We start from the raw sequence: 23,589 nt of genomic DNA, 5'->3' as shown, positions 1-23,589 counted from the left end.
CATTATGCTAACATGCTTTTACATTTCTTTCATATCTGGGAAGAAACTTTAGAGCCATAGCAAAAGAAAATGACAGTACTTTTAATCCTAATGTATAAACAATATCCTGCATTCATTTGTTTTCTAATTCAGACTACCAGAGAATTTCTGTTGTTCAAAAATAGGTACCTTAATTACTTTGAAGTAGAACTGTTTATTAATATGTGCTAATGATTCTTAAAACAGAGAAAAATATATGGAGGTTGAATAAGGTAAATGAAGTTAAAGATCAATAATTTTCGTTATACACACAAAGCAATGACAAATAAAATGACTAACGTATATTGTTTCATGCTGTAGAGCACTTGGTTTCATAGCTGGTTGACTTAAAAAATGGAATGGGATTTGGTACAATATTTTTAAACTTTTAGAAAATTCTCTCTGGAAAATCATGGCAATAACAATGCGGATGCATTGCATGGGTAACATGTGTGATATATAAATGTATGAAAATACCTAATAACAGGCAAATGGTATATGCTTAATCAGTACAAGCTACTTACTATATTTAAGAAGGTAGCTTATTTGCCTAAACAAAAAATCAATTATCACTAGAGTAATCATAAAAAGCTAGCCTGAGAAGGTTCAGCATTCATGTGGAATATATGAAGGCTATGCTGATATGCCAGGCAACCTGTGTAGGTGTGTAAGTGGATCATGTAAGTAGATATGAGAAGGGGTTCACAGTGGAGGGTAGGGGTAAGTGATCTTATAAAGAATACATTTCCATCTTAATTCATATCTTCTAACTGAATTCCTTTTTTGTTTTGTTTTGTTTTAGAGATGCACTCTCATGGGAAAAAAATACATTGGCCCCAAATTATAACAAAGCTCACAGTTAAGATTTGTAATGTTTTTACAGGAGTGTTCTACCTTAGGCAACGTAAAATACATGTATATTTAATTCAATAATATCTATCTCGAAAAAGATAGTGAGAAAACATCAACTCTAACAATTGCATATTCAAATTCACTTGTTAGAAGCACAACAGATATTATTTCCACTTTAATGACAGTTTTTTCTGACTCAAAGCAACTTGGATGTTTATATTGCTGCCCTGGCTTAGACATTCTCTCAGTTTCCACCCTTTATCCCACGAGCTGGAAGAGAAAATAGAGACAACCTTGCAGATAATAAGTTTAAGGGTCTTTGCCCTACTCTTTTCTTTAATTAGCCCCTGTGTCTCTCTTTTATTCATTTCACCAACCAAACAACAAACATTCACTGAAAGTATCCTCTCTGCCAGATACTGCATCAGTTTCTGGGGATGTGGAATAAAACAACATTTATGAAACAAAAGCAACAAAAGCAAAACAAAACAAAACAAAAATCCACATCTACCCTCTATTCAAGTATTTCAGAGATTAGTGGGGACACACATAGGAATGTGATCATTTCTACCATAAGAACATATATGCAATTCTACAGGAAAACATGAGAAGCAAAGACCAACTTTATAACAGGAACTGATAACTGATTACTGCTTATTAAGATGGTATGGAATCATGCATCCGCCATTAAACAGAAACAGTTTTTCTATACTTAAAAAATATGTACAACTGGTGTGCTGGCACTTGTCAAGGGTTTTGGGAGCCAGTGATTAAACACAGGCATTTAAAAAAAATTAAATTAGGTATACTTACAATTAAGTAATTTATAATAAAAGCAAAGGCAACCCATACTCAAAAATCACAACTTCCTACTTATTTGTTATATGTTACAATTGTCTATGCTCTGGAGGTTAAGTCTATATGGGTGGGGGGTACTATAGAAGGCTGTATTACCACACATTTCTCCCTTGTTCCACATTAAGTGATGACATGTTGGAAATTTGAAATCAGCCATGATACCAGTGTTACAACACAGGTATTGGCAAACACTGCAATTCAGGTGTGTGTGTGTGTGTGTGTGTGTGTGTGTGTGTGTGTGTGTGTGTGTGTGTGTGTGTGTGTTCTAAGCAAGCCAGTTAATGTTTTTCAGCACACCACTGACGGCACTCAAAGCAACACAACTGATTCATAGTCCTATCAGTAGTGAAAATTAAAAGTGAATGGAAAAGATGCTAAATCAAGTTGATTTTTATACTTAAAGAGGTCTTGAAAATAAAACTTCAACAAAATAAATCTAATTTTCAAATTGTCCAATTTGAAAAGCCTCTATCAGGCAAATGTGGAATTTTTAAGAATAAGATTTCTTCACTTTCAGTAGTAACTTTCTGATAGGAGACCACCAAACTTATATTAATTATTAAATTCTGAAATATAATGTATCCACTGAACTACATTCACCAGAATTGAAGTTCGTTAAATTTGAAATGCTTAAAATTTTTATACTGTCAAGGTATTCCAGAATGCTTTAACAATTAGAGGAGTAGAGTTCAACTAAAATGTTAAGTGAAATCTCTTTCAAATACAGAAAAGGTGCCGGGTGTGGTGACTCACATCTGTAATTCCAGCACTATGGGAGGCAGAGGTGGTGGATCATTTGAGGTCAGGAGTTTAAGACCAGCCTGGCCAACATGGTGAAACCCTGTCTCTAGTAAAAATTAAAAAAATAAAAAAATTAGCAGGTATGATTGTGCATGCCTGTAATCCCAGCTCCTCGGGAGGCTGAGGCATGAGTATCACTTGAACCCAGGAGGCTGAGGTTGCCATAAGCCAGGATCACACCACTGCACTCCAGCCTGGGCAATGGAGTGAGACTGTGTCAAAAAACAACAACAACAACAAACAAAAAACAAAACAAAAACGGAAAAAGTAAACACAAGAACACATGAAGGGTAAATCACATAAAATCTTCTCTTCTCTTTCATTTTCTATCATCCTGAAACTCTCAGAAAGCGTTTGAATAACTCCCTTTTCACCCATTATCTTGGACCCTTTTCCCACCCTTCCACCCAGAGCATTCCAGACTGATGACAAACACCTTCCCCTTGCTGCCAACTAACCCTGGACACTAGGGTCTGATGTCAAAGGCACACTATCTATCATGATGATGGCTTTTTATCTCAAGAATCCTGGCCTTTGGGCGACTTCCCACATACATTACTGGGGGTTGGAGAAGGCTCTGGACAAAGGCACATTAATAATTTTTGGTCAAAATAACAATGTAAATTTGGACATATCTAACATTTAGAAATACGAGAATTTATGAATATAACTGCTTGTAGTATGATTTGAAATAGAATTTGCTGTAGTTTAAAGATAAACAAAGATCCTATGCAAAGAAAAGATAACAGTTCATTAGCACATTATGGAGAACATAATGTGTTTCACATTTAGAAGCATGAACAGTTTATGCGTGATTAAGAGAAAAACACCTTATATAAAAATTTTAGGTAATTAGAAGTAACTTGCAACAAAAAACATAAAAGAAATAAAGCTCAACATCAAAATTTGACCCAGAACCCCTTTTCTCATTTAGATTATTTTCAAAATTCTGATACAGATACGTGTATAATTTTTCTTGAGATAATTTATCTTGAGTTGCTTTATTAAATGCAATGAAATTCTTAGAAAAAAACATAGTTTTGTTTAATTCGTTACACATTTGATATATTACTCTGAGTCTATTAAATAGGCCTTTGGTGCTTATTCAGTAAAATTAATAGGCAGAACTCATACTGTGTCCTCAGTTTTATTATACTTTTCGTTATAGAAAGCTATTTAGTAAAATAAAAAATAAAAAATAAAAAAAACCTAGATACTTCAGCAGCTATCATTTCACGGCAAAAATGTAATTATACTGAAAGCCAAGTAAATATACGAGTGTACAAAATCTGACCGCTTAATGCTAAAAGCTAAAGAAATTGCTGCATTAAGGAAAGCATAATTATCTGTATATTTGTCATTCTTGAGTATTACCTTTCCTCCTAATTTTTGAGGAGAAAATCAATTATTTTATACTTAGTTATCCTGAAGGTATTTAAAATTAAAATCATGACCATTTACTGGATAGAAAAAGGTGTTGGTCAGCAGTTTTTTTTTAAGTTCATACAATTACTATTCTGATTTTTATTTTTCATGGGTTTCCCCTATAATTACTTACTGATCATTGCATTCTCAGCATTATACACCGGATAAGATGTGAAAAAGAGAGAAGTGTAATTAATGAGCAGAAAGATTTTAATTACAATAAAAACCCTCTAATCGAAGTCTATCTGACCTGTCGTCAATTAATTGAAGTCAGTTAAAGTGGGGAGTTACTTAAATATTGTACATGAACAACTTAGCCTTTTCTCTTTTATTATAACCATGTAAGGGTTATACCTATTTACTAGTCTTTTAAAGTAAGGCCAACCAAGTGTTTTTCCATATCTTCAATGAATGACTGACTTGTTTTTGCATAAACCACACCATAGCAATCATCTTTTTCACTCTGATTTTACTTTCTTTAAAGTATAGCAAAAATTAAAGCACTAGAAAAATCGTTTGAAAATGATCCTTATACGTTTACTAATTGTTTTTCCAATCCATATCTCATTCAACAAAATTATTTTAGCAGTTTGTCTTGATTGAATTGTCCTAAAACTTGAGTTTATGTTCTCATAAGAAAATCTCTCTGAAGTTTCCCTTATTCCTTCATCCTTAAGTTTTCATATTTCACTAAACTAGACACTTATAATACCGAGACCCATGACCAAGACACTTGAGAACACACACAACCACCTGACTTTGGAAAGTACAGAGTTCAGGAGGTCCACAAGCAGAAATGATTGGGGCTTTTCAAACCCTGATGCCCAAGTCACTATGGGCATGAGTCAGAATGTTTCTAGAGTGAACAGGGAGACTGGGTAGAGTCTCTAAAGTAGCTAAAATTGAAACTTGAGAGGGAGTCCTTACCAATTATTCACATCTGAAAATGGAACATCATTGAGGAGTCCAATTTATCCTGCCCAAATCTCCCAAAAACCTCCCTAGTCCCATTGCTATTACTTTAGTCTCAGGAACCATAATCTTGCTCCTGTGATTATTCCAGAACTTCCTGAAGAGAATTTCCACTTCCATCTGTAACCTTCCAAATACATCGTAACCCAGAAGTGAATGACCGTTTATGAAACCTTATCTAATTATATCGCCCTTGAAGTTAAAACAATCTCTCTCAATTGAGGACACTCTTCTGGGCCGGGGGCAATGGCTAATACCTGTAATCCCAGCACTTTGAGAGGCCGAGGCAGCAGAATCACTTGAGCCTAAGAGTTCGAGACCAGCCTGGGCAACATAACAACACCCCATCTGTACAAAAAAGCATTAAAAAATTAGCTGGGCATGGGCACATGCCTGTAGTCTCAGCTACTCAGTAGGCTGAGGTGGGAGAATCGCTTGAGCATGGGGGGTGTTGAGGCTGCAGTGAGCCATAAACATGCCACAGCACTCCAGCCTGGGTGGCAGAGCAAGACTATGTCTCTAAAAACAAATAAATAGAAATAAAAATAGAACACTCTTCTGAATATTTACTCAGTTTCTTCTCTCTGGTCTTCATCTGCAGAATTTAATGTATCAGATGTCTGCTTACGGTTATGTCCCTTACATCCTGGAGTAGATGGATTGCGTTATTTCTTCTTGCATTCCTATAGAAACGCGTTCTGTCCCACAACATGACTGGAATTGGCCTTTTTCCATTTGTTGCCCCAACGATGCTACACATGGAATGCCTAAACAACTGCGTTTAATTAATCAAAGAAAACAGATAAGTGGCAAAATAATACGATGAATAAATACTCTTAGAATCATAGTTACTATTCAGTAACTGCCGTATATGAAAGCATTTAACACTGTTTCTCTCATTTAGCGAAGTATTAACCAACTTCATCTCTTTGAGGTGTGACTAATGACAGAAAGTAATTTTGCTACAGTTATTTCTGTAGTTGAGTTTTTCCTTCCAAAGTTGGGGACATAACTTGAAGATATTTTGAGAGTCTAGAAGGTTTAAGAAACTGACAGGAGCTGTCGCAAAAGGGATTAAGAGAGAGAGAGGAAAGGTACAAGATACCTGGCAACCACCTAGCTGCCCTTGCTTCCAAGAAAGTTCAGGAAAAAGACTTGTGTGGGTGAAAAAAATAGAAAGTATTGTAATATGACAGGTGATATAATTCTCTCCTCCATTTGCCTTATAAAACCTCACCAAAAAAATCTATGAACCTCTATTATTTCACAGTTTGTATGCAATTTTACTGCAATTAGTGTTTTGATTGAGGTAATTGGTGGAATGACTCATGATGAAACTAGCCTCAAGACAGGCTAGACAGGCAAGATGAGTGAACATTTATCTAGGTGGTAATTATATCTGGATATGGAAAAATCTCTAATTTCCTTCATTCTTGTGTGAAAATAGCATTCTGGTGCTGAAATGGAGCGATCGGTAAGATAGGAGATAAAAGAAAGGTGTCTAAACAGGACTCCTGCCTGGGCCCAGATTAGGATATTTACACTTGGGGAAAATGGATACATTCTGGAGGAGGAATAGTCCTTGCCTCCGATTAGCTTGTGTTGATGAGAACAGACCAGGGATTTGGGTTGGGAGGCTCATCCAAAAATGTAATAGAAGTGTCCTCTGTATCCTCTGTGTCACATTGCTCAGGCAACACAGAAACTGGCTGCATGAAATCTTTTGAGGCAAAACAGAAACTGGCTGTATGAAATCCTTTGGCCAATGCAAGGGAAACAACTTCTGGCACAATCAGCAAAAAAGAACCTCAACTTCTGGAAACAGTAGACTTTGGATATATCATTTTGTTTAGTAATTTTTTCTCTCATTTCTGCTATGTTGCTTTGTCACAAATTACTTGTAAATGTCTGAAGTATACAAGGGTCTTTGTGCTTGGGAAAATTCAGATACTATGTGACTTTTAGGTATAAATGATACTGGGTAGATGGAGATTTTTAAAAGTCTATTACTCTTCTCAGCATGGTTCCCAGGAATCAATATTGGTGTGTTATTTCTTGGGAAGTAGAGAACTGGCATGAAGTTCTACTTCAGTCACCTCTGCTGGCTAGAAAAATGCTCACGTATATGAGCTGCTTCGTTGTAACTTTCTCTCTCTCCTCTTCATATTGACTTTGTTGTTACACTTTCTTTGGCCATAAAACATTTGGAATTATTTCAGGGAGAGAGAGGTGACAGTTTTGTTATTTAGAAAACTCACTATATGAACAAGTAGGTGGTCCACATCATTAAGTAGGTGGTCCACATCATTAACTCCACATTAATATTTGAGGTAAACATTAATAAGCCTTCCAGAGGTACTACAGGCAGCCTATTTCCTCAAGAAAGGCATTTTGAAATTAATGAGTGGTACTGAAATTACCCATTTGTATTACAATAACTAGTTAATTCCTGTACCACAGATGACGTATCAGAAATGGCTTTTGTATTAGACATTACAATCAAGAACTGGAAAAAAAAAATTCAAAAATTTAATTCAAGACATTGAAGTCATTAAACAGAAATGTTACTTGTTAATAAAAAATGAAGACAAAATTACACTCACAGACAATTCTTTTTTTCTAATTTAACATGAAGATCACTATGTCCATGTCACTTTAATATCATGTCAACAAATGATAATTTTATGATGAATTTTGAAAGAAATTTTAGAGGAGAGGGAGAGCTGATGGAATTCCTTCAACTATTAATCAATATTCAGTGTAAAATATTAAGCAGTCACTTAAATTATGAATATATGTTGAAAGCAAAACATAAAACAGTCCAAATGTGTATGAAATGAAAATAAATGCCTTTCTCATATAATCAACCTCTTTTCATTATTTTTTTGACATAACCACTGTTATGAATTTATCTTTTCAGAATATTATGTAACACACACGGAACCTTAGTTTTGCACAAATTATGCTGATACACTCTCTTATAACTTGTCCCCCCCCCCACCACTCAACAGTATAGACTATATCATGTATCATATAGTCCATCAGAACACACATCTTGAATCTTTTGGAAAGAGAAAAGTGAAAAGACAATGAAGATATTCTAGAAAGAGGAGTTGAAGAAAGGCTTTGAAATCCATATTCTTTAAAATCTCAAAATGTTTTAAACCTAATTAAGTCTCACCAAGGCCCAAGTAATCTCTTAATAAAGTAAACCTTATCTCTTCATTATAATGGTTAAAATACTTCAACGACTTCCCTTTTCTCTTTAAATAAAGACCAAAACCCTTTAGGTAGTCAAAATAGCAAGATTTATTGTTCCTATATCATCTGACTTATTCCATTCTTTCCTTGTTCTCTCAGCTTTGCTACCTCTAAATTTCAGGTAATTCCCTGCTCCTTCTCTTTCTAGGGTCTTCACACATGCTTTTATTAAGCCTGAATTACCTCACCCTTTGCTCACCTTACACCATTTTCATGCTACAGACATCAGCCAATGGTTATTCTTCCAAAAGAGCAATTCACTAGTGATATGGTTTGGCTGTGTCCCCACCCAAATCTCATCTTGAATTGTAGCTCCCAAAATTCCCACATTGTCGTGGGACGGACGCAGTGAGATGTAATTTAATCATAGGGGTGGGTTTTTCCCATGCTGTTCTTGTGACAGTGAGTAAGTCTCACGAGATCTGATGGTTTCATAAAGAGGAGTTACCCTGCACACACTCTACTGACTGCTGCCATGTAAGATATGCCTTTGTTCGTCCTTCACCTTCTGCTATGACTGTGAGGCCTCCCTAGCCATGCTTAACTGTGAGTCAATTAAACCTCTTTCCTTTGTAAATTACCCAGAGTCTTGGGTATGTCTTTATTAGCAGCAAAAGAACTGACTAATACAAGTAGCATTGAGACCAAATCAAATTCTGCTCCTTTGGTTTCCCCTTTCATAAAATGTATAATGAGTAATTGAATAAATAATGTATGTAGTTGTGAAATACCTAATTCCTCTAGCAGAAGATGAACCCAATTCACCTTCTGAAATGGCCCCAAAGGGCAGGAGCCATTTTCGCTGCTCTTTTCTCAGTGGCCAGGAGAGTTCCTGCATGTGCTAGCTGCTTGACAAATAGTTTGAATAATGACCTTCTTTCATATTTTTAATTCCTATGTGGACATTTTATAATTTAACATTGCCTCAATTAATATTTTCCATGGATTCTCATATGTGTTCAATAGATTTATGAATTTATAACTATTTCTGTTTTTCTTGTTTTTCCATAAAAGACATAAAGTAGCCCTTTCCTCTGTGAATCTTTCAATTTTCTTTTTTCTATTTTCAATTTCAGACTACTTTAACATTTGAAGGCTGCAAATTAGCTGCCATTGACATAGAAAATATTCATGGAATCATGATATGTTCAACTTGAATAACCATCCAAAGTTGGGTATTTACTCAAAGTTGGATGTTTCTTTCAATAACATTTTTATTATCAATGCTATGTTTATGAGTTAGCAGAGAGCTATTCAATATTTACCCTATAATATGGTTAACTATTTGTTTACCAAGTGTAAGTTCAACAGTTTTTACAATGCTTTGTATGCCTATTTAGATGCCTAGAAAAAGGCAGTAGGGTGGTTTGCAAATAGGATCTTTTTATTTTAAACTTTTATTTTAAAAGTTTTAAAATAGAAAATGAGAGAAGCTAAATAACTTTATAAAACAATTGAGAAAGCCTATCCCTTTCTATGATATGGCCAGTCTGCAGATAAAGTATAAGTTTGAGTTTCCTACTGGTCTACTTTCACAGGAGTTTGTGCAAATGGTTTTATGGAGGCCATCAAAGGCAGCCAGCATGAAATGAAATGCAATGCAACAATTAAAGCATGTTTCTGTTTTCCAGAAAAGTAGAGCTGTTACAACAAACTTAACTTCTGGCAAAAGTAAATGTCTGTTTATGCTGCACTATTGGTAGATATAAATAAATACAGAATTGAGTAACATGATGAAAGATTCAATACAAAAGCATTCAGCAATTTTGCTTTCAAGAACATGGTCAATTAGAATATAAGTCTCAAACATATGTGTGAAAATTAAAAATACGTAGATAAAAGATGAAGAAATGATACATTGTTATATAGAGGGGTGTTAAAAATATATTCACAATAGTCAAGATGAGGAATCAACCTGTGTCCATCGATGAAGAAAATGTGATATATATATATACATATATACATAAACATACATATACATACAATGCAATATTATTCAGCCTTAAAAAAGAAGGGAATCCTATCATTTGCGACAGGATGGATTAAAGTGGAGGACATTATAGTAAGCGAAATAAACCAGATTCAGAAATGCACATAATGCATGATCTTTCTTACATGTGGATTCTAAAAAGGTCAGATTCATGAAAGGAGAGAGAATGGTGACTGCCAGAGGACAAAAAGTAGTGGGTTACAGTGAGAGAATGTGGAATCGTTGCACAAAAGACACCAAGTTTTAGCTAAACAGGTTAAATACATTCTGGAGATCTATTGTATAGCATGATGAATCTAAGTAATAATATTCTATTATACACTTGCAAATTGCTCAGAGAATAGATTTTAAGTGCTCTAATCACACAAAAAATGTTTAAAGATAAACATGTGAGTTAATGGATATATTCATTAGCTTGATTGTGGTAATCATTTTACAATGTATGCACAAATTAAAACGTTTCATATATTTAAAATAGACAAATTTGTCAATTATACTTCAATGAAGTAGAAAAAATAAAAATGTCTTTAAATATTTTTAAATGATGCTTATGTTTCTTAATTATTAGTCAACCAATAAGCAAAATGAATATACCCAATCAAACCAGTGGTCTGAATTAATAGTGATAGACATACCAGGTTAAATAATTTTGTGTATGAATAAACACATTCAAATTTCTCTAGTCTTATAATAACACAACAATCCACATATTTAATTACATCTACATATTTAGTCATGTCTACCTCTAGTCAGGTATGTGAAATATGCCTTGAGAGATCATATAATTACACACATTTCAGGACAGTGCTATTAATTCTGTGCCAGATTCCTAGTGAAGGAACTATGTATACTTTTGCTTCCTCAATCATTGCAGTATACTGCACCTCTTACAATCAGAAAATTGCACATTTTACCTTCAATTACTGTTTCCTATTGTCTAAAGAAAATATACTAACACGATGTGCACAATAGGGTCTATATTCACTTCATTCTGCTGCAGATACTATCTTATTTTCAACATCTTTTATTTTTTAAAAAAGTGCTAGTGTTATTTTTGTTTCTCATTTTATGAATGTGTTCAATATTTGCATAATGATTCCTCTCAAAAGATGAGAGAATGAATGAGGAATAAATAAACTGCAACCTCCCCGCATAATGACTCTACCTTTAAAGATGGATCACACATGGTCACGCCTGAATGCATCCAATATATCAATATTTATTAAGCAGACAGAGAATCAATTGAACCATAACTTGCTTTGTGCTAAGAAAGAAGAAACCCAGAAGAGGATACGGGAGGATTATTAAAAAGAAACTTAAGAAGCCTACCCAAGTCAATATCAGAAGCTCCTATTGAGTCTCTTTTCTTCACAAATCTTTATGGGTGAATTGAATACACTGTCTACACAGGGAACTGGAAAAGATAACTAAATATGAAATGGCCATGCCCTGTCAAAAAACCTTATTGAGTTCTTTAAACAAGGCTCTTCAATCTCCATTTGTAAAAATGTTCTGTACCATTTGCATACATTGTGCAAGAATTACTAGTTAGTTATTATAGACATACATTTCATTTCTCCAGCTGAAATGCAATCTTAAGAACAAGGTCATTCTTCTTACGTATTTTGAGTTCTGCAGAAAAGTGTTTAATGAATATAAACTAGTAGATGTTGAAGAACTGATGCGGTGCATTTGAAATGTATCCTTCAATCAAAATGTCACTTTTAAGTATGGCCTTACCTCCTTTCTTGATTATAATAAGAGTAATATTTGTTGAACATTTTGGGTGCCAGGCACAGTGCAAGCACATTCCCTAAATTAATTCCTTAATTCTGACAAACCCTATGAGTTGGGTTTTATTATTTTCACTGTACAGACAAGGAAAATACTGTTTGAAACATCACATCTTTTTGCCCTAGGCTACAAAAGTAGTAATAGAAAATCAAGGCATTGTACAAAGTATTTTTTTCTGATCCCACAAACCATACTTTTAGTCACCACACTATACTTCTTGGAACACATAATGATTACCTTGAAAATGATCTATATGAGCATGTTTAATTCAATAAGAGACTTAATCGTTAAAATAAATCCTCAGCTGTCACTCTCTGACAATAAAAACTGTAACCCCACCCATAGTTAAGACATACACTTAGGTGTATTAAACATGGATATAACAAAAGTTGGAAGTATTTATGCCTAGATGGCGAGAAAAGGGGGCAAGTGATTTAACCACTTACTGCCTTATAGTCACATCTGTAATATGAATATAATTTGAGGATATTACTTTAGATTTTCTGTGTTTCCTTTCTGTGTTTTCTCTTTTTCTCTCCCTTTATCACAGCATCTACCTCACTCATTTTTCAGAGGAGGTTTGCTGCAGGGCAGATGAGAGAGAAGTAGCTTTAATTCTTTATGACTTTTGTTTCACACAAGTTTGAGCCCTAGGGGGAGGAAATTCCTTTGGCCAAGGCCAAAAATGCCTAAATCTCAGATAAGAACAGCCAACTTTAGGAATGTAAAGAAAAAATATATTGCTAATATAAGAATATGAGAATAACCTTGAAAAAAATACATACGATTTTTAAAGGAGCACAATTTTGTCCCCCCCGCCCCCCAAGACAGAGTCTCCATCTGTTGCCCAGACTGGAGTGCAATGGTGTGATCTCGGTTCACTGCAACCTCTGCCTCCTGGGTTCAAGCAATTCTCCTGCCTCAGCCTCCTGAGTAGGTGGGATTACAGCTGCCTGCTAGCATACCTGGCTAATTTTTGTATTTTAGTACAGACAGGGTTTCACCATGTTGGTCAAGATGGTCTCGAACTCCACAAATTTCTTAAACTGAAATATACATTTCAAAAATGTGTATCTATACTTTACTTTTCATATCAACAGGAATAATCTAAGGGCTGAGAAAATGTGCAAAATTTCACCTTCCTATGAAGAGTTAAATTTCAAAATGAGACAAAGTAGTAGTTAAGTAGCAGATGTTTCCAATATCCTGTGATTCTTCTTTCATTGACTCTGGCTCTTGCTTGCTACCATAAAATATTTCTCCAGAAAAAAAAAAAAAGTACTATGTTGTGCTTCTCTAAATTAATTAAAGACACTAATGAAATATTGTGTGAAAACCTGAAACAGCCAAGAAGTGGGATTTTTTAATCCCTCCTTTCCTTACCTGGGTAGCCTGGAGTTCTCAGACTCAGTGTCTATGCAACGTATGCAAACTCAGGCGAACCCTTCTTTTGAGATGTTTAACAGGATAAGAAAGGAAATAGGAGCAGCACAGGAGATGCACAGTAACTGATGAACTGAATGCTAATGAAAGATTTCCAGGAACTCTGAACAATCAAGCTCCAATGTAACTATGACATAGGTTGAAGGTGAGATAGTGACAGGGACAGAAAGTTTTGAGGTTAAGTTAGGTAAGGCCCTCTGGGGCCGCCATTCACTGCATGCTTTTAGCTTAGATCAAGAATTGAGAATAGAGTCTGGGTGGGATTAGCTTTAAGAGCAGTAAAAAGGACACATCTGGCTAGGGTAGAGTCTACATTAAGCTGCCTCCAATGGGAAGCCTTCTCTTGAGACGTTTCCGTGTTGCAGAAAATCCCTCCAGATGTCCTTATCTTTCCAGTACAGCAGTTACTGTGCATCCCCAGTGCTCCTCTTTCTACTATTTCTTTCCTTTCTTACTCTGTTAAATATCTCAAAAGAAGGTCCACCTTTAGTTTGCAAATTATGTTGCATAGGCATTGAGTGTGGGACCTCCAGGATACCCAAGTAAGGAAAGGAGGGATTAAAAATCCAACTTCTTATCTGTTTCAGGATTTCACACAAGATTTCATTTAAAAAAAATGGACTTCCACTTTTGCACACACAAAAACATTGGTCTATTCACACTTCATTTAATTTCTTACTGTTCATTTACTCTATAGTGTCTTGCAATCTACTTTCCAATCTCACTACTCAATTGAAACAATCTCTTAAAAGTCACAGCTGGACTTAATGGTAAGTCCAGCTCATTTGCTCTTCTCAGTCCACATACTTTCCCATCTCTCTGCTTCACTTGAAATAACCGACAGTACCCTCCTCTTAAAAAATTCTTCTTCACTTTGCCTTTCTTGGGCAATCTACTATGCTAGTTACCTCTGCCCACCCTAAAAGCTATTCCCCTGAATCCTTCACGAAATCTCCTTACTCCAGCCACTCTGTATAGGCAAAGCAATATATGGCGGGGGAAGAAATTGTGGACTTTGTAGTCGAAATGCTTGGGACCAAACTTAGACATTTTTAGATTTTCTACCAAACATAATGAAAATGTCACAGGGTCTTGAACACAATAGGTGCTTAGTAACTAGCTGTTAAAGAAAAAAAAAAGATAAAGTAATATATTAAATGAAAACACCCTCAGAAAATTTGTTGACATACATTTAATATGATGGATTTGCTTTGGAATATTTTTTCCATGATGTTCTTCAATCAATTAAAAAATTTTGCTAATCCAGTTTTACAGTCCATGAAATTTCCATGGTAACACTGTGTGAAGGAAAGATTTTTTTTAAAAACCAGTTGATCCAATTAAAAGAAAAGGTAGAGGCTGGGGTACAGATATTTTGTTTCTCAGTGTATACTACAACACACAGTTTTGTTGACTGGAATGTTTTAATGCCGGGTTAGGTATTTGGGACTTTTTCCTCAGAGTCTATATTTACATACCTTTTAAAATAGATTAAATAATAGATTAAATGGATACATATAATGGGTTGACTTTAATTATTCTCAACTCTCTTTTGAACACATTTTCAGACTTGAATTCATCTTCTATATTTTGAAGGGACGGTGATGTATGTTGGTGCAGTGTTTATCTTAACTCAGATTTGATGGTTGTTTCTGATGACAATGGGACATTCTTAGTATGAATAGTTGAGCATGAGCAATGAGTTATACCGTTATTCTGATAATTACATCAATTAGCATACTTATTCTTAAATATCTTTGAAAATAAGAAGTTTTTTCTATTTACTCTAATGATTAGGGCTGTATACACTTCACATCACTTTTAGGGGGCACTAAATGGTTTAACAAAGATCTAAACTATGGGAAATCAATTTTTGAAATCATAAGCCATATCTCAGAACCAATTTTCTTTCATTTATTTCAACATAACATCAGTGGATAAAATATGCCAAAATTTAAGAGGAGAGAAACAAATTTTCCATTTATGCAAAGTAACAATACAAACATAATTTTTTGAGGAACACATTTTAAATGAATATTGTTAATGAGTTTGAAAAATCACAAGGCAAAATATCTGTTTAACCTACATATCTGAGAAAGCATTTGAAATAATTCCACTAGCCACTCAAAGAATGTATTTGTTGGGGCTAATTTTCTTCACAATAAGCAATAACTAGAATTGCCATAAAGATCACATCTCTATTTACTAGTTCCCCCAAATGAGGTTCTGAGAAACAATAAAAGTTGAAAGTAAATGGGGGTGGGGTACGGTGGTTCACACCTGTAATCCCAGCACTTTGGGAGGCAGAGGCAGACAGATCACGAGGTCAGGAGATCAAGACCATCCCGGCCAACATGGCGAAACTTCGTCTCTACTAAAAATACCAGAAATTAGCCGGGCATGGTGGCAGATGCCTGTAGTCCCAGCTACTTGGGAGGCTAAGGCAGGAGAATGGTGTGAACCTGGGAGGTAGAGCTTGCAGTGAGCCGAGATCCCGCCACCGCACTCCAGCCTGGGCGACAGAGTGAGACTCTGTCTCAAAGAAAAAGAAATAAAAGAAAGTAAATGGTCATATCAAAGTCTTGCATTACATTTTTTTGAGAGCCCATTGTCTGAGAACAGGAGTAAAACCTACAAGACATGGAGTTCACCATATACAGCCAACCATCGTGAGGCCAGAAAAGTTATACTTAATTGATTGATGTATATCCACTATACCTCAAGAGTAAACAATATAATGGAATCTGTGTAGAAGCTAGTAGACAGAAATCAGTTACAGATGCTACCTTAGCATGTTGAGAGTCTTCTAATAGCATTTTTCCTACTGCTGTGAAGTTATTTATGTGCTTACCCTCCTAGTTTATGCACAACTTTTGCTGGAAAACCTGCTCTTGCTAACTCTTGTGGTCCCAGGACCCACCAGCCCAAAGCCTGCCACAAAGTAGACATGAGTATTTGTTGAATGAATGATGGATTAATATATTAAACACTGTATGAGTATTATTTCTTAATCATTTGCTAATTTCAGATTTTCTATGCATTATGACCCTGGTAAGGCTTCAAATTCTTGCTGATCAGCCAATTTGGGTTTGTGTTTGGGCGACGCTGCTTGGTCAGTAGTGAATCCTTGATAGCCATCACCTGGCATTTCATCACCACTGACCTAGCTCAGTTCCTAGATTCCTTCCTTGTTACTTGCCTCTCAAGGCGCCTCCCTCACACAATTCTCTCTCACCACATAGATGTATGTGTCTCAAACTTTTAGTATTATTTTCACCATTTTTTTCAATTGCTGACCTGTTTGGAATCCTAACTTCTGCTCATCCCCACCCTGTATTCTTAGACTTTTGAGTTTGGTCTATTTCAGAATGAGACATTCTTCACTTGCTTTTACCTTCTAAACATTAAATCTTTTTGGTTACAGTAAACTTAGCTTCTCTAACAAGTACAAAACTCAGGCACCCTTTAGACCACCACGGAGACTCTGGTATAGTGCTTTTACCTCTCTTGAGAACAAGGATCACTGGAACCTGAGCCCAGCCACTGTTGCCCCTACCTGCAACTTCATACTCACTTGTTCTATCCCATCCCTCTCCCAAGACCTGTTCTAGTACCTGCACACTTCAAAGTTGTAAGAAAAGAACCATAGGGGGTTAAAAAAAACCAATGAAAATGTTAGAGGGAAAAGAGAAAATAGAGCAGTTAGTTTCAAGGGAAGAAGATAAAAATTAATTATAGATCAGAAGTGATAAATTTTGGAAAATAGAAATAAAGGGTTTGAAAACGAAAACAAAAAGTATAAGAATGAGTACAGAGATAGTAAAAAGGTTCAGCCTTCTCTTCACTCCTTTAATCCTCCCATAAGAATAAAAGAAGGGAGGGTTTTATTGCAAGAGAGAGAATTGAAAGAGATGAGATTGAGATCTTAAGGAGACGGAAGATGTCTTCGAAAAACTGCTGCAAATAACTCCCCAGGGAATCAAGGTGTTTTGAATTAAAACAAAAGACGAGGGATTAGTCCAGGTGATGTTACACAGCATAGATTGCAGTTAGCCCAACCTCATTATCATAAAATACTGAGAATGATAATGTACTTGCTAACTATTCCTATACAACAAAATAGCAACAGATGTTATTATAGTCATGATAAGCTTAACAGACATTTTTCATAAACCTACATTTAATCATTTCTAAATAAAGGAATAGTCAAACAGAGAATTAATACAAAAAGTAGAATAAAAATAAATGCAGTACCCAGTTTCAAAAGCAATTTTTTTTTATTCTTGTTCTGCTATATTCTTTCCCATAAAGCAAACTACTGTAACAAAATGAAGATTGCATTTGGGTTATATCCAAGGGCACTATTCAATTTTGCAATTTCCACTGTAGTTATTATACTGATATCATTTAATTCATGTGCATAGAATCACTTTTAAAAATCTATGTCAACAATTAGGGTCCTTTGTTCTTTTTCCTATGGGTATTATCTTGCCTGTCCTCAAACAGCATAATGGAGAGAAAAGTAACTGTTAAGTATAACACTAATTAAAGTGCAGAAAACCAGAATCAACATTGCACTTGCAAGGTCTGGAATGGAAGACTAATGTACAGAATACTATATATTGTCCAGGGGCAAAAACTTACATATATACATGACATGGTAGATCTACTTCTCTTCTACACCATATACATTAAACTGGCTTAAGAATAAGTTAAAATGAATGAATACATTTAAACTACAGTCACACAAATAATGCAAATCACACAATCTTGGCCTCATACTTACATATAATTATATAATTTATAAAATGTTTGAGAGCTGTGGTCAATTTCTTTTTTTTTTTTTTTTTTTTTTTGAGACAGAGTCTTGCTCTGTTGCCCAGACTGGAGTGCAGTGGCACGATCTCATTTCACTGCAACCTCCGCCTTGTGGGTTCAAGTGATTCTCCTGCCTCAGCCTCCGGAGTAGCTGGGACTACAGACGTGCACCACTATGCTCGACTAATTTTTTTTTTCTTTTAGTATAGATAGGTTTTCGCCATGTTGGCCAGGCTGATCTTGAACAACTGGCCTTATGTAATCCATAAGCCTTGGCCTCCCAAAGTCTTGGGATTACAGGCATAAGCCACTGCACCTGGCCTGTGATCATTTTTGATAAGTGATTTTTACAACAACCCAGTGGAATAGAAAGTGCATTATGCTCACTTTAGAAGTAAATAAGTGGAATCACGGATAGGTTAAGCAAAAAGTACTAGGTCAGAAAGCTAATAAATGAGGAGTCAGTAGTTTGCAAGAACCTAAGTTCTCTTTCAGATAGTTTTCTTGCTACTATATTTTTTAACTTTTTCATGCTTATCTACATATCAATATCATCTACAAGTTCAACAAGACCCTTAGAAATCTTCTGTCATGTCTTGGCACAGTTCTTTCTCCAATTTCTAACAATAGAGTCTCCAAAGATTCCATCTCTTCAAGAATGTTAGCCTACTATTAGCTTCTGTCTGGAAGATGATTATATGATCTACCACGTTGAGAAAATTGAAGTTAGGAATAAATACCCAACTTGATATCTATAAAAGAACCTGTATTTTTAGTCTCAATATTTCTTCTAGACAGATAAAACAGAAGTTTTATTTGCATATAATTTTATTCCATTGATGATATGTTCTTTATTGTACTTTCTCCTTTTTCACATACTATGTGATACCAGGCTGCTCTGTTACTTCAATAGGAGAACAGCAAACTTTCTGTCTCTACTGCTGTTGAAATTTCATTGACAATTCTATTATCCAGAAATCCAGTTTTTACCAGTTTTCAATGAAAAGGAACAGGATCTATATTGGGACCACATTACATTTGCTGATGCTTAAATTAGCTAATCTTATCTGACAGTAGCAAAAGTAAAGATACTCACATTTTGCATCCCTACATCACTTCCTAAGGAAGATAAGTTGTTGGCTGTTAGATTAACTCAATATAAATTCAAACTAGAGATAGAAGAAAAGCTTACACAATATTGCTTAAGATAGGTACCTCAAGCATAATGAAAACGCTGAATTTGGACATGTTTCATTTCCTCATTACACTGTCTTAAAAGATGTGAGTCAGAAAGCCTTTAAATTAGTCCGGCACATTCTATTTATCTAATTCTCACCACTGCCTATTGATTTTATTTTCCAAGGCTTCTTGAATTAACTTCTCTTGACTGATCCATAAAGAGATTTGAGTTGAATAATCAGACTCATGTGTTAGGTTAGCATAGTCCCTGAAATAGCAATATCAGTGTCACTGGAATTTGTTAGAAACGCAAATTTTGGGGTCCACTCCAGACCTACAGAACCAAATATTTATGATGGAGCCTAAAATCTATGCTTTAACACACTCTCTAGGTGATTCTACTGTAGCTAAACTTTGAGAACCACTTCTTTAGTATTAAAGAGATGGAACCAGAGAGAACCCAAACTCTCTAAAGACAGTTTTAGAAAGAAAATCAGAGAAATTGGTGCAGTGTGTTTTGTGATGTAGATTTGTAGGAACCAAGCTTCCCTGTGTATGTGTTTACCCTCAAGACAACATTCTGAGACAATATCCATTGTTCTATAGTCTGCAAGTGGAAAGTATGCTTCTAGAAAACCTGTGTTTGGAAGAGAATAAGGAGTTTCAGCTTCATGTGGTTTCTAACTAAAAGCAATATAGTTTAATTCCTTAGTGAGAGATTAATCAATTATTTTCAGAAAGAGTTTGATTTAAAAAACACTAACAATGGTTTTGGGGTGAGCAAAGGAAGGAAGGAACACTCCTTACAGAACATTCTCACAAACCTCCTTTTTCACAAGCCTTGGGCTGACAGCAATATAATTTGCATATTGTAAAAATGATACAATATAATCATACACTAACAGCTTATAAGCTTTTACTATGTATAAAATATTTAGATTTAAAAATCCATTTTCTGCAATAAAACTCGAATCACTACAGATGATTTCTTAGTAAGTTAAATGTACACTAAATTTCAGATACATAAGATGACAACACATAGTTACAAGAATTTTTAAACTACAATAGTAATTCTTTTACTATTTGGGGGAGCTTCAAGAATAACTATAGTTAGATTATCTTCTGAAAAAAGATAAATCTTCACTTCATATAAATTTTAACTGAATTATGTCATTGGTTTTTTATACCATTTACGTAATTTTTTTGTAATGACAGAAATATGTTACAATTAGTATGATCATTCTTAGACATTTTAGTGTTTTCATTTACAAGTAATTGTTAGTATTGGAAAGTGGCATTTATAAATCTGAACGATAATTACAGTCATTACTCATAGTCACTCCCCTTTTGGAGGTCTGGATAACGACCCTAGTGTTTCACCTTTCTTTGAATATATAATGAACCACCAAAGGCTTTCTCCTAAGTAAATCAGCTGCTGTCAAGAGACTTTCATTATTCCAAAAATTGATTAAATGACATATTATCATGTGGAAGTTTGCTTCAAATTTCTGAACTATGTCTTTAAAAATCAGCATCCATAAAGATCTTTGTTATAAGTTGTGGGACCAAAAAAAAGGCTGTGAGGCCTTTTAAGAGTTGGAGTGATACACATCACATATTTCAAACTTGCATTTCCATTTCCCTTAAAGGTACTCTTTAGAATTCCGTAAGTTATTTTAACACACTGAAAACCAAAATTTTACAAAATTTTCTCTAACTATGGATCTAACTAAGAGGTCTCCAATTTCACATTCATAGCTTATTTGTATTTCTAGTCAAAAAAATAATTGCTAAAATTTGTTTTCATCAGCAAGTATCCAAAGTAAAAGGATTTTTTCACCTTAATTATGATTTGCATTCATGGAAAAATGCTGTAAATAAAAATAATGTAAGTCAGCAGATCATGGCGGACGAGAGGCAGGAATAGATTACAGCTCTCACTCCCACAGACAGAGCAGCGTGTGAAGGCTCGCATCAGGAATTTCTGCTCCAGAATGACTACAGGAATAAATCAGGAAACCTGAGAGGATCCACACACCCCCTAAAGGAAGCAGATTGCTCCTGCAGGACCCAGGAGACACCCCAAATACCGTGAGTACTCAAACTGTGTAAGTGGGAAAAGGAGATTGCCCGCTCCTGAACACACACCCGCAGGGGGAAAACTGAAGGCCCAGATTATGGGAGAAGATTTTTACCTTACCTGGAGCTGAGTTAATTTAGAGAGCCAAGCCAAACACAGGGGTAGATGAAGCAGCAGGAAAATCCCTGTGGGATTGCTGAGTCCCCTACCAAGCTGTTTTTGCCTGGCCTCACGGAGGTCCTTCTAGAGGGTGGCCAGCGGCACTGGGAAAAGTCCACAGGGAGAAGGAAACCTCTGGTTGAATTTTGTAACAATTTGAACTGATTGAGAAGCCTCCTGACCAGAACTTGGGGGAGGGCATGGATCTGGTGTACAGACTCCACAGTCAGGGGAAGGAGGAAAGCCGTATTTACTTTCACAGCTGGGAGGCAGGGAGCCTAGGACAAGTTCTCAGCCCTGCTCCCCCCACTGCCTGGAAACAGACTTGGTGCTGTGGGCGAGGGGGCACAGCAGGAGTGAGACCGGCCCTTAGGATTGTGTGGGAGCTGGGGAAGGCCTGTGACTGCTGGCTTTTCCCTACTTCCCTGACAACCTGCATGACACAGTGGAGACAGTCATAATCCTCCTAGGAACAGGAAACCTCACCCCTATCCCCCACAGCAGCGGCAGCAAGACGTACCCAGGGAGAGTCTGAGCTCAGACACGCTTAGTCCTGCCCCCACCCAGTGGTCCTTCCGTATGAACCCTGGTAACAGAAGACAAAGGGTGTATTCTCGTGGGAGTTTAGGGGCCCCACCCAACCTTGTTCCTCCCCATACTTCCACAGCTGATGTTCTCTGGAAAACGCCACCTCCTGGCAGGAGGCTAACCAGCACAAAAATAGTGCATTAAACCACCAGAGCTAAGAATCCTCAGAGTCCATTTCACCCCACTGCCACTGCCACCAGAACAGGTGCTGGTATCCATGGCTGACAGATCTACAGACAGTTCCCATCACAGGACTCTGTGCAGACAACCCCCAGTACCAGCCCAGAGCCTGGTAGACTTGCTGGGTGGCTAGATCCAGGAGATAACAATCACTGCAGCGTGGTTCACAGGAAGCTACATCCATAGAAAAAGAGGGAGAGTACTATTCAAGGGAACACCCTGTGGGACAAAAGAATCTGAACAGCAGCCTTCAGCCCTAGACCTTCCCTCTGACAGAGGCTACCCAAATGAGAAGGAACCAAAAAAAAAACTCTGGTAGTATGATAAGACAAGGTTCTTTAACACCTTTAAAAAATTACACTACCTCACCAGCAATGGACCCAAACCAAGAAGAAATCCCTGATTTACCTGAAAAGGAATTCGGGAGTTTAGTCATTAAGCTAACCAGGGAGGCACCAGAGAAAGGCAAAGCCCAATGTAAGGAAATCCAAATGATACAAGAAGTGAAGGGAGAAATAATCAAGGAAACATACCGCATAACTAAAAAGCAATCAAAACTTCAGGAAACAATGGACACACTTTAGAAATGCAAAATGCTTTGGAAAGTCTCAGCAATATAATTGAACAAGTAGAAAAAAGAAATTCAGAGCTCAAAGACAAGGTCTTTGAATTAACCCAATCCAACAAACACAAAGAAAAAAGAATAAGAAAATACAAACAAAGCCTCTAAGAAGTATGGGATTATGTTAAATGACCAAACATAAGATAATCAGTGTTCCTGAGGAAGAAGAGAAATCTAAAAGTTTGGAAAACATATTTGGAGGAATAATCAAGGAAAACCTCCTGGGCCTTGCTAGAGAAATACAAAAGATCACTCAAGGCTACTATGAACACATTTACGTGCATAAACTAGAAAACTTAGAAGAGATGGATAAATTCCTGTAAAGATACAACTTTTCTAGCTTACATCAGGAAGAATTAGATACCCTGAACAGTCCAATAACAAGCAGCAAGATTGTTAAATGGTAATTTAAAAATTATCAACAACAAAAAAATCCAGGACCAGATGGATTCACAGTCGAATTCTACCAGATATTCAAAGAAGAATTGATACCAATCCTATTGACAGTATTCCACAAGATAAAGCAAGAGGGAACACTCTCTAAACCAT

At 36.0% G+C, this 23,589-nt stretch overlaps 1 protein-coding gene across 2 annotated transcripts in view; it reads right to left on the bottom strand.

Moving 5' to 3' along the window:
* GPC5 (glypican 5) overlaps positions 1-23,589 on the bottom strand; it is a 1,453,194-nt gene that overhangs the window by 531,022 nt on the left and 898,583 nt on the right. Inside the window, exon 8 of one of the 2 annotated variants that reach the window (XM_065533383.2) lies at positions 14,720-15,946. The exons of the other annotated variant lie outside the window; for it this stretch is intronic. Within the exon in view, the coding sequence (XP_065389455.1) occupies positions 15,945-15,946 (2 nt within the window). The 3' untranslated portion in view covers positions 14,720-15,944. Of the gene's footprint in view, positions 1-14,719; positions 15,947-23,589 lie in introns of those variants that run through there. 2 annotated transcript variants of the gene reach the window in all.

Source organism: Macaca fascicularis, chromosome 17, assembly GCF_037993035.2.
Source record: "Macaca fascicularis isolate 582-1 chromosome 17, T2T-MFA8v1.1".
Lineage (NCBI taxonomy): Eukaryota > Metazoa > Chordata > Mammalia > Primates > Cercopithecidae > Macaca > Macaca fascicularis.
The sequence above is the reverse complement of the archived record's forward strand: the minus strand, read 5'-3'. Positions and strand labels throughout refer to the sequence as shown.